Source organism: Diabrotica undecimpunctata, unplaced genomic scaffold (genome assembly GCF_040954645.1).
Source record: "Diabrotica undecimpunctata isolate CICGRU unplaced genomic scaffold, icDiaUnde3 ctg00002489.1, whole genome shotgun sequence".
NCBI lineage: Eukaryota > Metazoa > Arthropoda > Insecta > Coleoptera > Chrysomelidae > Diabrotica > Diabrotica undecimpunctata.
The window spans coordinates 4136-20131 of NW_027313696.1; the positions used below are offsets into that span (position 1 = coordinate 4136).

Consider the following 15996-nt stretch of genomic DNA (forward strand, 5'->3'; position numbering starts at 1 on the left):
AGCGGTGGCTATCTTGACAGGCCGGTCCTTGTGACGCCGGCGGGCGGGGCTTCGTTCTCATTGGCCGATGGCTTGGGTTTGTGACGTTACTGGGCGGGGCTTGTGACGTCAGAGTGGAACGGCTGGTCTCAATCTTGGTTAAAGACCAAACGTCTTGGTTATTTCGTAATCAGCATGATCACTCATTATGTATCCGAGATATTGCAGTTTTCTTTCTTTTATTTTCCTTTTAACTTGTGTGTAAATGGATAAAAATCACAAATTAAAAATTTCTTACATATTACCTTTGCTTTGAAAACCCATTCACCTTTGGATTTTCGTTGATAAAGGGCCTGTTTTCCATCAGTAATTTAAAATAACGAATATTATTTTTCAAATATTTGTGGGGTATTCGTAGGTTATTTCGCCGAAATTCTGACCATATTTATAAGAAATATTTCATTTCGCCACTTTTATTCTCAAATACATAGTCAGTTTATTATTTAGTATATCTGCAGTAGAGTGCATATTAATTGTAAAAAATTAATAATAAACTGTACAGATACACGTAAGGAACAGCCGCTTGAGAGTGATACTCTCAATACCAACTAAAGTGTAATCATTTATTCGTTTGCAAATTTTTAAAATGTGTTAGTTCGTTATGTCTTTTACTTAACCTCGAATACAACATTTGATCTGATTGTTCAAATAAAACGAACTAAGTAAATATCTTTTATCCATTATCATAATGGATATTCAATATATGTTTGCATTGTACAAATATTATTATGATATTGTCAAACACATTTGCGCATTCAAGGAAATCTTTCTTTGTAACTTTTTCCTATTTTTGTGATATTTGATATTTTTGTTTGTTTTAGCATCCTTTTATAGTGGATTTGATATATGCCTTCCAAACGGGTGGAAAATTGTACTTAATTTTAGAATACCTCAGCGGGGGCGAACTTTTTATGCATTTAGAAAGAGAAGGAATATTTTTAGAGGATACCGCTTGGTAAAGAAAATAAAATAAATTTACAGCTTATTTTCATAAAAAGAAAAAGTAACGTTTAATAAATTAGTACCAATAAGTTTTACAGAATACCAGTATACGTTAAAACTGGATAGTTTCGGTTATTTTTTTGACGTGATTCTATTTTTTTACAACACGCAAATATTCTTTCTTCGTGTTCAACTTTTTCTAAGCCACATTATAATGTTATTTCTTTCATAGGTAAAAAAAATAAGAATAAGACCTACTCACAATCAATTTATTCTACCACCAACGACTGGTTTCGCATACTATAATTTGCTATGCATCTTCAGGTCAACGGTACATGGTAAACTAAATGCTGAAAATATATTAACCCATATTTGGGTGCTGTCTGGTACAGAATGTACAGCAATTATGCCAATATTAGATGTGTGTGAGTATTAAATATGAATTTAGATTGATTAAATAAAAATTAAGTGAAAAACGATCTAGTAAAATTGAAATTAAATAAATAAATATTACTTACATGCCGATAGAAGGATTATTATTAAATGTTTGAGAAAACATAGTTAAGAATCCGTTATGGTAAACTGGTGACAGGTGATCATCGGTTTTACTGCAACTAGTTGAAAATATCGAATGATGTCGAAACCTCATAAGTCAAAAATAGACCATTTATTTATGTATAGGTCCTTGAACTCCTAAGTAGATCATACAGCTTCAGTGAAAACGCGCCATTGGGTTCTACTTTGCGGTAAGGCCTTCACCTCATTCCAAGACTTTCCTTGACCTCTTATCTCGTCCATGATGGATCTTCTCCAAGTTTGTACTGGGCGACCTCTTTTTCTTCTTCCTTGGGGATTCCACTCTAGGGCAATCTTTGCAATACTGGAATTATTTTTTCTGAGTGTGTGACCAATCCAACCCCACTTTCTGGACTTTATTTGTTCTACCATTTTTTGTTCGGTCAGGTGTAGTAGATCTTCGTTTCTGATAATTTTAGGCCAGAAAATACGAACAATTCATCGTAGACATTTATTAATAAAGACCTGCAGTTTATCTGTGAGGGTGTTTGTCACTTTCCAGGTTTCACATCCGTAGAATAGAACAGACATGACATTTAACTGGAATATGCGGATCTTTGTTCTTGTAGTATACTCGCCAGATCTCCAAACAGGATTGAGCATGCTGAATGCTTGTTGAGCTTTTCGTGTCCTCATACGAATATCGTTCTCTGTACCTCCGCTTTCTGTTATGAAACTTCCAAGATACATAAAGTTTTCCACATGGATTTGGTTTTACTAATATTGATTTTCAAACCTACTTTATTGGCTTCAATGGAAAGTGTTTCCAATTGATTAGCCACATCTTGAAATCTTTGTCCTAACAGGCAGATATCGTCAGCGTATTCCAGATTGCTTAGGCGTGTGGTTAACGTCCATTGTAGCCTCTTACGTCGGAGTCTAGTTTGGATAGAACGTAGTCTACTGCTATGTTAAAAAGAAACGGAGAACTTACTCCAGTAAGTATGTCAAATTCGTCGCTGTTGATTTCATTGTGTGTCACGCTGCATTTCGCCTCAGTGTACAGTGACTTTATAATGGAAATTATTTTATGCGTGATGTTTCTTAGCTCTAAAATTTTCCATAAAGCAGCATGAGATAAGCTGTCAAAGCCACGCTCGAAGTCAACAAAAACCATGTATAGGGTATGTTCCATTTAACCGATTGTTCCATTATGTTCAGTATTAACGTGGTCTAAGCAGGAGGATTCTGGTCTAAAGCCTGCTTGACCATCTCGAAGTTCAATCTTGTTTGTTAATCTTTTAAGTATGATGGTCGTGAAGATTTTATTTATTGCGGTAAGCAAGGTTATTCCTCTCTACTTTTTGCACAGTGTGAGGTTGCTCTCTTTTGGAAGCTTAATAATGTTCCCCCTTTTCCAGCCCGCTGGAATGCGGTTTGTTTCCCACACATCTCGGATTATGGGGAGCAAAAGTTCAGCAGTTAGATGCGGATCAGTTTTAAGTATTTCGACAGCAATGTTATCGATTCCCGGAGACTTGTTATTTCTCAGAGATTTGATAGCTGATATTATCTCCGTTTTGGACGGGATCTCGCAAGATATACGCAAGTCTACATTCTGCGGGTTTTCGACAATTTCATCTGCGTTTTCCCTGGGCGTGCCGCGTGCCTAGCATCTCCTGAAAATGCCCTCTACTTGGTCATTTGTTGTAGTAATTAATTCGCCTGTCTTGGATCTTACAATGTTTGAACAGTTGGTCAATAGCTCTCTAGTTCTGTTGTGCTATGCAGCTGTTTCAGCTTGTTTTGCCAGTTCTTCAGCCCAGTTTCTTTTATCTCTTCTTGCATTTCTTTTAACTGCTTTATTTATTGTTTCATATTCTTGTTGTCGGTTCGCTCTTTCTTCTACAGTTCTTGTTTGCAAAATATCTTTCTTTTGTCGTGTTCTTTCCTCGATAAGATTCCAAGTTTCATCTGACATCCATTCTTTTCTATGTTTCTCTTTTTTTTTTTAGATTAGACCATTTTTAGATTTATGAAAAGCCCAGATTCATGAAAAGTATGTTTTGGCATGTTTTTGTCAAACTAATAATTAAATAAATACTAAGGAAGAAAAAATATGTACTAAGCATCGAAGTTTTTTCGCTCTCCTAAAAAGTTGTAAATTTTGACTTGTGAGGTTTCGATATTTAACCATCGATATATTGTTTAGTAAGTAAAAAATGACGTTTAATCTTTTGCATATTTTGTTTATTACATATTATCACCAAATTTATCAAGATCAGTGGTTACATACCTGTTTCAAAGAAAGTCACGAAAAATGTTTTTATTTGTTAATTTCTCTGGTCTAATAATGAATCCAATAATCAAAGAATGGGAATGGCGACTTTAGTTGAATATCAGTGAAAATAACGAAGTAAACTACGTTTGAATTCGTTTTTATAAAGTCATGTCATATATACAACAATGCTAAACAGCCACAAAGGTTACGGAAGACTTAAATAATCCATTTCTTTCAGATTTGTACAATATATGCTATACATACAGCAGTAAGCAGTTGTCAAAAGGTTTTAGTTGTCAGATTAATATCAATGGTTGATTAAGTGAAACGACTTCTTTGGCAAATTTCTGACGTATTATTATGTTAGTTTCTTTTGTGAAATTTAAGCTGCAAATTTATTTTTTGTTAAGTCTGTATTTTATACAGAAAGAGTAATGAATTATTTTTCAGCTTTTATTTATCCGAAATCATTCTCGCCCTAGAACATTTACATGGACAAGGAATTATTTATAGAGATCTAAAGCCTGAAAATATTTTACTTGACGCCCACGGTCACGTTAAATTGACAGATTTCGGTCTGTGTAAAGAACACGTTAACGAAGGCATATTGACTCACACGTTTTGTGGAACTATTGAATATATGTAAGTAATTATTTATAATTATTATTTTGATAAAACGGTTATCATCAACAACAACAACAGGTAAAACATATAAAAATAATTATTACTTTGGTTGAGTGAATAAGAATTACTTTATAGTAAAAATTAAACCCCTAATAGGTAAAATTCATATAAATTTAGGTATTTCTTTTAAAAAAACTGAAGGACCTTTATAAAAAGTATATTTATTTAAAAGAATCCTTACCTATGCTAATACTAAAAGACTAAAAATGATAATAGACAAAGATAAAATAATTCCAGAACAAGAATTTGGAAAAAAATATTGCTCAGTTGCTTTCATTGGCATATCTTAGGCATTCGATAAGGTGTGGCATACAGGACTGCAAATAAAACTAAAGAAGCTCTTACCCTATCTTTATTTACGGCTATTAAATAAACACTTCCTGGTGAAACAAGAAACCGAGTACACTGAAATATATCCTTTATACTCAGACATGCCACAAGGCAGCGTCCTTGGCCCAATACCTCTATAGTAAAATACGAAAATCCTGGGCACTAATTTCTGAGAAACGATAATTGAGTTTTAACGCTAACAGTGCTGCCAGGTTGTGATTATAGATAATTTATCAACTTATATATAAATAAATCACATACAGTCAAATATTCATAGAATAACAGAACTTTTTTAAGTGTCTCGTACAACATGACAACACAGGCCAGTAGAAAAGAACACTAGATAATCTAAGCCGCAAGTTAAAGAGAGATATATCACTCAGTCTGGACGTTCACTACACACACAGTAGCGTATCGTTTACGTTTACGTGTAAAAAAGTATTTTTACCAAATTTATGTTTTTGTACCAGAAAGTTCAAGGGTTTTGACCAAAAGGTCAAAATATTAATTATCGTCTGAAACAAACTCGTTATATGATGAAAAACTATTGCAATCATTATTAGTCACATTGATAAATTAAAGGTTTAACTGAAACATCCACTCTTGTGTCTAGATCCCATATTCTGCTTTTTTCTTTTCTAGTATGTGTAATGCAATTTTTCAATGAATCTGTCGTGATGTTTTCTATAGCAGTAGCTAGCAGACGTTTCACATCATCCATTTTAAAAGTTCAAGTTTTCCCTCGCTACTTGATTTTTTATTTGAGCCCATATAAGTTCGATAGGGTTCATATCACAATGATAAGGAGGGAGGAACTTGTATTCGGGTATGTGTCTCCTTGCAAGATTTAGTAATTCTACTTTCAACATACTGTCATTCGAATGCAATATTTCTTTGAGAGAGCCGGTTCATGATGTGGGCTTTCCGCCAGTCAGTTTTTGATGACGGTTTCAATTGTCGACTATGGCATTATCGATAACGACGCGACGACCGAATTTGGTTCAAAGTTTAATAAAATCTTGATCTTGAGATTAAGTATGGCCTTGATTTAGCCAAGTTCCGTGTACATAGTAGATTTTTCTTCCTTGACGATGATAGTCTTGGATTTTTTTCAGATAATGTCTCCGCCACAAAATAGTATGTTTTATTACTATAACAATAGGTACTGTTCCTACTTATTAGGGAGTTTTTGTAACTACCTAACGTAACGTATCTCTCTATACGTAAAGAACTAACGTTCATCAAAAGATGAACGTTAAATTGAGAGTTAAAGTTCTGCACGCAACGTAACGATGGTGTTGCCCTCATCGAATTAGTGATCAACTAATAAATTGTCAGTGCCAGTCTTGTCCTTGTCATTTAATCCTATTTTTGATTTTCAAAATAAATAACAAATATTTTTTTGAACAATTTTTAATTTTTGAGATGGACGCTATATTAAATGTAGGTGTCTTTATTGATGATGAAGAAGACGAAGACATAGAAGATGCCCTTCTTCTGCACATCTTGCACGACTATACGGTCGCTTTAGTTTTGATAGCATGTCTGATATAAATTGTAAAAATATTTTTCGCTTTTCGATTAAATTCCACCTTTCTGGATGGTCGTAAGAGTTCTTACCTACGACTTACTTCAACAAGGACAAATCATCTTCATTGCTGAAGTGAAGTCGTTCTCTACTGCTGTCCATTATTTATAAAAATCAAAACAAATATACTTAACCACAAATGTGAAAAAACACGTACCACCTGTGCTTATGAAATATGGATGTTGAAATTTTCGTAATCGGGTAAGATCCGCTTGTGCATTCGGTTACCTTCGGCTCGATAGGGATGCGTATGAACGTAACGTACCATCCCGTTACGTTAAGTAATACGTATCTAGATACGTTAGTTCAACCATTAATGCGCATGCTTATATGTCAAAAAGATACGATGCGTATACGTATTTGCTTGCACAAAAACTCTCTATTGTCATATATTTAATGTTCATGTACCTTAATGTTCGCAATAATACACGTCGTAATATTTTGGTTATCAAATCGTCGGAGTCTGTTTCGGTTGCGATTTTCTTTAAGGTTGGAATTTCATTTCGGAAAAAGAAAGCATTGCATTTTCTCCGAATAGCATATTTACTAAATTCTTAAAGCTGAATACGTTTTCTTTTTCTGATTCTAATTTCAATAGACGTATCAGACTTACGGTGTTTGAATTGTTTTTGAATTCTGTGACCACTTGTCATAGTCACGGAGTCCACAATACACGTTGTATATATATATATATATATATATATATATATATATAATTTTATATTATATATATATATATATATATATATATATATATATATATTTAATTTCAATAATAGCAAGAACACAGTCCTTATCAATAATCAGTAAGTTGTTGATAAACAATATAGTGGGACTTTCCAAATAACTAAAAAACGTAAAATTGTGTTTGGGAACAAACTAAAGCATCTATTGTTTTATGTTTAAATTTAAAGTGTGAGTTTTGGTAAAATCAATGATTTATTAAATGACATTGGAAGTTTTTAATTCTATAAATTGTCATGTTTTTTCTGAAATGTAGAACCATTTAGCGTCTATCATTCATTACTGTATACCTGATATTTATCTAGCGACAATTTTTTTTTGTCGCCCATGTATCGAGGTGATGTTGCATGGAATTTCGTGTCTACAATTCGGATACTCAACTATAGTCTACAGCGGACATTTCAACAATAAGAACAACTACAGTAGCAACGTATATATACGATAATGATATTTTGGCATTCCACACAGATTCATCATCAGCCTCAAGAAATCTACAATCAAACCTAAATAGAATTCAGCAATGTTTAAAAATAAACTTAATAGGTACGATATATACCCGTAGTATACAAATAATGGCATACGCTGATGATATCGTCATAATTGGAAGAACCCAAAATGAAGCAGTGGAGGCTTTCACACGTATCAAAAATGCCGCAGAAAACATCGGACTTCTGATTAACATCCAGAAAACTAAATATATGCCGGCCATATCAAGAATTCAACAAAATAACTTAGAGGTGCACACGAAACGATAGAAATGGTAGAAGAATTCTGCTACTTAGGATCACTGGTAGACTACAAAAATAACACATCCAACGAGATAAAAAAAAAAAGAATATGCGTGGCTAACCGCTGTTATTTTGGCCTGGGCCCTCAACTAAGAGCGAGAAGTATGTCAATAGCAACAAAGTGCAAACTTTATAAAACAATAATACGCCCAGTGCTCACATACGGATCGGAAACATGGGCAATGACGACCCGAGATGAAGAGTTACTGCGAGTCTTTGAAAGAAAAGTATTGAGGACCATATATGGCGGAGTAAACGAACAGGGTCTGTGGAGAAGGCGATATAACTTTGAACTCAATAGACTTTTTGGTGATGCAGATATTGTGAAGACCATCAAAATAAACCGCCTAAGGTAGGTGGGCCACGTTATGCGGATGGATGAGAGTGATCCCACTAAAATAACTATGCTAAACAGGCCGGTCGGAAGAAGAAGAAGGGGGCGACCTAAACTCAGATATCTGGACGATGTACAGGAAGATCTGAGGGAGATTGGAGTGAGGGCTGGAGAAGACAGACACTCGATAGGGAAGGATGGAAGAATGTTTTGAAGCAGGCCAAGGCTCACGAAGGGCTGTAGCGCCAACTATGAGAATGTTAAAAATATGGCGCATCAAATCTAATGGAACTAAATCACGTAACATTTACGCTACGTAGGTAAACATGTCCTCTTGTATATATTGACAATAATTGTCAACTTTCACAATCCAAGGATGCTAAATATCTCGCCATGCATTAAGACAGCCGTCTAACAAAGTAAAAACATATATTTACCAAACGCAAACAACTTGAACTTAAATTTAGGCTCATTGCTTAAACTCATTTGGACTAATGGGATCCAGCTATAGGGCACCGCCAATATCTCAAATATAAACACCGTACAATAATTTCAAACCGTCAGTGTCTCAAATATAAACACCGTACAATTATTTCATAGTGCGCCATAGTCAATGTGCCATATTATGTCCCCAACGAGATGATTCAGCTCTAGACCACCTAGAATCCGCCAAAGAAGCCACACAATATTTTAGTGCGAAATACAGTGACGAGTACTTGTGCATCCTGATGTGCTGGCCAGACAATTAAATGTGCACGTCGTTTCCGAAGTGCGTAGACTGAAACGATAACTGCCGTCCAATCAAACTCAGTGAAGTGCATTCAGACTAATAAAGTCTTAAGGAGGTTACTCAATAGAGTAACTGTGTGCATGCCATTGGATTTAACAAAATGATAGCTTATTGTCCATGTGGACAGATTGCTATGTTCATTGGAGTTAAATTAAAATATATATATTCTGTTTGTTTGAGTATTTGATAACTCCCCCACAAAATATTTTAAAGGAGTATTAGGATGCATGTCAAGAGCAAATTTTTAAATTATACTTTTTAGGGCACCTGAAATTTTAACTAGACATGGCCATGGAAAAGAGGTTGATTGGTGGTCGTTGGGAGCCTTGATGTACGATATGTTAACCGGTGCAGTAAGTACTTTTTTTATTTTGTTGACTATTTTTTGAACCAAGTGGTATTAGTTCCTTAATTATTGCTATTATTTTTAGCCTCCGTTTACCGCTGAAAATAGAAAAAAGACAATAGAAAAAATTCTAAAAGGAAAATTAAACCTTCCGCCTTATTTGACCGCCGATGCTCGTGATTTAGTACGCAAATTACTAAAGAGGCAGGTTCCTTCGAGGTTGGGGGCTCCTCCCGATGATGCAAATGCTGTCAAACGACATCAATTCTTCAAACACATCGTCTGGGATGATGTCCTGAGAAGAAAATATGAACCTCCATTTAACCAAGTCTTGTAAGTACAATTAAAAAACGTTTGTTTTAAAAACTTCTGTTCAAAATGACGTACCACCTCGTAAGTGTCATGCCCTCCTAGAACGTCACCAAATTGCGTGACCTTCACTTTAGCTATGAGTGCCAGGAATAGTGATCGGGTACATTGACTAATGTGCCTTCGATTAAAGTTGCGACATTTTATAGTTTTTGTTTCTCATGAGAGAGTCGAAATATTCTAATTTTCTTTTTTTGATTGTGTTCATAACTTTTGTTCGTTTATTCGATTGGCATAGAATAGATCACGTTTTGGAAGTACCTTTTTGGAAAAGTTGTCCGTTTCTCAATGAGAACCATTCGAAGCACTTCACATGTTGTTGAAACAGGTATACGACGTCTCATACGCCTTTTGAGAAGGCTCCATATATGCTCAATAGGATTAAGGTCTGGACTTGAGCCGGCCCGTTCATTTTGGAATACCGACATCTTCAAGTACTGTGTTATACCCTTGCCGTGTGTGGTTTCGCATTATCTTGCATTAGCAGAGAACCATTGTCAATAAGCCCAGCATATCACTTGATGATTTAGGATCTCTGTTATGTATTTGTGTGCTGTTACTGCGCCCGTCTCAATAAAGACGACAGCCGTGTATGCCTCAAAAGAAATCCCTCGCCAAAACATTACTGAGTGCAGGCAGCATAATGTTCTCCAGCCCGTCTATAGGCCTTATTTCGACCACCTTTTGCATAAATTGATATTCTACACTCATTTGTAAACAATTTTTTTTTCAATTGTCTGTTATCCAATTGACGTGTTCACGGGCAAATACAAATCTGCGTCTTTTGTGAGCAGCAGTAAGTAATGGCCCCGTTGCTGGATTGCAAGCTGCCGTGTTCTTTTAACCTTAGTCAAACAGTGTAGTCTTCCCACTGCAGGTTCACCTCAGACGTCCTATCTTAATATATTTTACGATATCAGGTTCCTAGTATATTCTATTAAGTTCGAAGTTGTATCGTCTTCTCTACACTCCATTGTCTTAGTACTTTTCTTTCGAAACATCCTAACATGTTTTCATTATTTTTTGTTAGTCCAGGTCTCTGAACCATATGTTAGGACTGGGCTTATTATTGTTTTGTAGAGTTTTATTTTTGTATTTCTTGATATAATTGTGGATTTAAGGAGGAGATTGAGCCCAAAATAGCATCTGTTGGTCGTGCAAATTCTGCGGTTTATCTCTGCGGTAGTATTATTTTCAGTGTTAATGGGGGCGCTCCCAGGTATACAAATTCGTTCACTGCTTCGATGACGTCGTTTTGTATAACAAGTGGTCGTGGTATTTGTGGTTGCGTGCTTATTTTCATATACTTTCGTTTTGTTGGTGTTTATTATTAAACCCATTTTTATACCTGATGCTTTTCATTCTACATACGCCTCTTGTACAGCGTTTTCCGTTCTCCCAACAACATTGATATCATCAGTATAGGCCAGGATTTGCACTAATTTATTATATATTGAACCAATAGTTGTGATTTGTGACATACGTATTACTTTTTCCAGAGCCAGATTGAACAGTATACATGAGAGAGATCCCTGGCACAGCCCGTTATTTGTTTAAAAAGGTTCAGACAGTTCCCCCTGAATTCGTACTCTACATTCAACTCTTTCAAGAGTTAGTTTTGTTAAATTTACCAACTGATTTGGTATTCCTAGCTTTAGATTCACGTAACAATAAATTCAATAATTGACATAAGAGTAAATTCATTAAAACTATGGTAAATATAGAGAAAATACTGTTTTTCCATCGAAATCTATTTTTAACCAGGCACAAAGTTAAATAATTTAAAAAAATTTAAACCAAATAATGTTTTGCAGGCTAGTGATGATGATGTCTCTCAGTTTGACACCAGATTTACAAAACAAACTCCAGTAGATTCGCCGGACGAATCGACTCTTAGTGAAAGTGCCAACATGATATTCCAGGTAGGTTATATTTATATTGTCTAGTTTTCACACCAGCTAAAATGGAGTTAATCAAAAATAAGTTTAGTCCAATTTTTTACTTAGTTGAATAGTTTTATAGAATTCTACCAACGAATTATTGTGAAAACGAATTTATACTTACTTAAACTTAAAAACTTTAAAACTGAAACATCAAAACAGGTTTATAGGCCGATTAAGCTAGTTTTTTACTCGAAACAACTGTAAAGACGAGTTTGGCAGTTGAAATGTGTAGTATGAGATAGTACAAGAAGACTGTCAACTAGGAATTCATAAATTTTTTAGTGGATCTTCAATATATATCATTTGATAGTAATTTAATTACTATATAAACTATATAAGATTTTAGTTTCTATATATTTTAAGTTTAAAAATAATAATTGTATTTATATGAAATTATGTTAAAACGAGAAGTGTTATAAAATTTAAACAGTATTCAATATTGATGGCATTTATGACTTTTACATTTGGTAATCATTACGAATCAAATCTTTTATTGACAAATATTCTTCTAATTTTTTTCTTCTCATTAGTGTTTATATTTTGTTTGTAATTTTTTATGCATTTTTAATTTAAACCTGCGTAGAATAAACATTCGATGCTAGAAACGAATTGATGAGAGTAGTGGAAAGAAAATTCCTCGACACTTTGATTACAACCAGCAAAGAGACGATCCAAGGACAAGCTAACTTCATTATTGCGTGATAAAACTTACGATGAATGAACAAAGAGTAGCATTCGTCGAATAGAGCATGATTTTTTTCTTAAGAATACACCCCCAACATTACATTCTCTATTAGCAGTAGTAAATAAAGACGAACATCTACCTATTTTTCTAGAACTATACTGCATAGACTAATTAAGGACATGGGATTTGTGTAGATAAAACGGGACAGAAAGTCAATGTTGATAGAAAAACCCGAAATTATTTCTGGGCGCCATCGATATTTGCGAGAAGTTCGTACATTTCGGGAACAAAACTACAACATTGTATATTTGGACGAATCATGGGTAATATTGGTCACAGTATCAATTATGAATGGAAGGACACTTCCGTATCGTCACATAGGGATGCATTTGTTCGTGGACTCGCTACAGGCTTGAAACCACTACTGAACGTGGCCCACGCGTCGTTTTACTGTGTGCAGGAAGTAAAGATGGTTTTATTAATGGAGCCGAACTAACTTTTTTAGCAAAGAAAAATACAGCAGACTGTCATGACGAATGGATGAACCTCTTTTCGAAAATTGGTTTAAAACTAAACTTCTTCCAAATATTCCCGATAAAACTGTAATACTCGTAGTAATGGACAATGCGTCGTATCGCTCCAGGAAGTTGGAAAGAATTCCTGATGATTCTGACAATAAGGAAGAAATAAAGGAGTGGTTGCGTTCAAAGGATATTTATTTCGAAGAAGATTACCTAAACCCCGAACTGCTGGACGTTGCAGCTCATTTTAAATCGCATTATGATGAGCGTATCGTAGGTGAAATTGTAAAAAGTAAGAATTTTAACTCGCTAAGATTAAATCCATATCACTGTGAACTAAATCCGATGGAGCTGGTATGAAATGAAATAAAAAAATTCGTGGCAAGACATAACACAAACTTTAAAAAGGAACAAGTAGAAGATCTAATACATGAAGCGTACTCTCAAGTTACTCCATAAAAATGGAATAATTACGTGCCACACTTAATTAGCATAGAAAAGCAGATGTGGAATATTGATAATTTACTGGACACTATCGACCCAGTTATAATGAACCTTAATGACGACAGTAGCAGTGAAAGTGAGGAAGACGGGAGTATAGAAGAAATGTAAAATACACAGTTTAAATACATTTTAATTATTTATTAAGGTACCTACGTATTTATTAAGGTTTAACATATTTATGCTTAAATTCATTATTATACAAATGTTTTATACAAAATTATTTTTATTTTATTCACATAACGGTATTTAAAAAAAAAAAAAAAATGTTTTAGAACCCCTGACAGCCACAAAATGTCAATAATATTAATTCCTAGGTTATTTATAGTTTTTCTATAGAAAAAAGTATATTTGCTTCAAACCTGTTTCTGATCAAATTTGGCATCTCTGTTGGTCATAAGAACCTGTACTGTAAAGTCAAGGTGGGACAGAATATGGTCGCATTCTATTGTTATTTTATAATTTATTTTTTTTTAAATACCTATTATTTATAAACCATTTTTTTTTTTCTGAAAAAGCTGTCTTATTGTCAAGTCTCTAAATAGACAAGTTTTTAGATTTTGAGCAAAATAATGAGTTTGCCATTTTGATTGTTTATTTAAAAATAGTTCCACAAAAAATTTTATGAATCCCTAGATAAGAGTCTTTATAATAACTCACGGATTTGACAGTTGACACCTTTCAACTGTCAAACAGTTGTTACGAAAAAATTCTTATTTATTACTAGCTTTTGGTCTAATATTACCGCCTGAAAATAATATAGAGGCATATCTATATAAATATATAATATCTATATAAATATATAGAAAATAATGAGGCAATTTAATTACCATTATTAGAATAACTGTCAAATATCTTATATTTATTAAATGTATTATTTGCTATTTGATTTTACTTAAAAAAGTTTATAAAGCTGAGTATATTCTGTATTCCATGAAACCATAAATTGTCCAATAATAATTGATTGTTTGATAATTGATTAATGTTTTTTCTAGGGCTTTACCTACATAGCACCCTCTGTCTTGGAAGATATCTATAAACCAACGATAGTTAAAGCTCGCTCTCCCCGTAAAGGTTCCTATCGCCCTCATTTCGGTTTTACGCCTACTCATCATAGTCATCCCAATAACCTAGATCCGAATTGCAGCTACGTAGCAGGAATGTCTTCTGCGCACGCTGCGCACTCCAATCACGTGCCTCCACATGCTGCACACGGACTTGCGCATCATCCACATGCGCACCATCATAACCGTTTGCGCAACAAGCAGTGTTTAATATACCAGCAAATGCTTGCGCAGACGAGATGATGGAAGTCGGCAGCGGACTACCTCATGTATAGTATATATGATAGATTAGGATCGGTCTTTTTATATAAGAGTTGATAGGAAGTTTTTGATAGGTATCGATTTATTAGTTCAATTTTGTTTTTTATGATTAATATTATTTTGACTGGAGGTGTCAAATTTTCCTAATGGTATACTTAGCCTCCCTTAGTCGCATTATTAAATATTATCATAATTTAAGAACTAAAATGTCGCATGTGTCAGAAGTTGATATCTTCGAAAATATAAGACTTTAACTGTGTTGTTATTAATTGTGTGCTACATTTAATTTATCGAAGTCCAGTTACAAAACGCCCAATTTTATTAAAATGGTTTTGGCAAGTACACATAGATCAGTATTGGTTGCAAATTAAAACTGGTTAGACATATATATTATGCACCGTTGTAAAAATGTTAATTAATGTTTTTTTTCATATTCTTTAATGATTTGGGTTTTGTAATAGAATAATCAAATTATTTAAGAATGTTTACTTTTTGACGTTATAATGCAGTCCATATTTTTGTATAAATATTAGATCCTCATTTTACTACATGATATTAATCTTCATCGGACGGCCTCAAAATATTACACAAAAGACGGGCCGGTGTCTGAATGGACCCCATTCTTAAATGGGTGAACTATGCTTGTACGAAAAAAAACTGTACTAGTAACACATTATTTTTATAGTATTGAACATGTATTAGACTAAAGCATACACATTACTACAAAATACATTCTACTGCTGATGCAAGATACTAAATAATAACTACATACTATTTGTACAATGCACACAAAGTATCTCTGATTTTGCGTGTTCTAGACATACAAAATTGTTATATTTTACTAGTTTTTCCGTCTTTGCGTCTACAACACACATGGCACCGCCCTTCGTATTTTTTGTTTGTGCTACTCTGGGCTCAATAATATTCAAAAGTTCTGGGAATACATCTGCCATATGATGCTTTTATTCTTTTCGGTGTGCTTATTGTTATAATGTGTGAAAACATATTTCTGTATAAGTTCCTTGCCCAGTGCCAAAATATACATTTTACGCTTACTCATATTGTGCTTTTTCCAATCAGGATATTTTAGTAGCCACAATTTATAGTTATTAATACCTGCGACATCAATAAGATAAGAGAATATACCCTTCGGCCAACGATTTGTTTTTCTTTGTACCGTATATTCTTTAGCTAACTTATCGGTTGTATCAACTCTTTTCGTTTTGTTGTAATGTAGAATAATTTCAGGTTTAACTCTGAGATAGCGCGT

General features: G+C 34.0%; 1 protein-coding gene across 1 annotated transcript; it reads left to right on the plus strand.

The window, feature by feature from the left end:
• Positions 1 to 67: 67 nt before the first annotated feature.
• LOC140431999 (ribosomal protein S6 kinase beta-1-like) lies at positions 68 to 15562 on the plus strand. The gene is made up of 8 exons (XM_072519864.1): positions 68 to 76; positions 861 to 994; positions 4229 to 4420; positions 9299 to 9389; positions 9468 to 9706; positions 10204 to 10213; positions 11566 to 11673; positions 14397 to 15562. Exons 1-8 carry the CDS (start codon positions 68 to 70, stop codon positions 14706 to 14708), a joined length of 1095 nt encoding a protein of 364 aa, XP_072375965.1. The 3' UTR covers positions 14709 to 15562.
• The last annotated feature ends 434 nt before the right edge of the window (positions 15563 to 15996 follow it).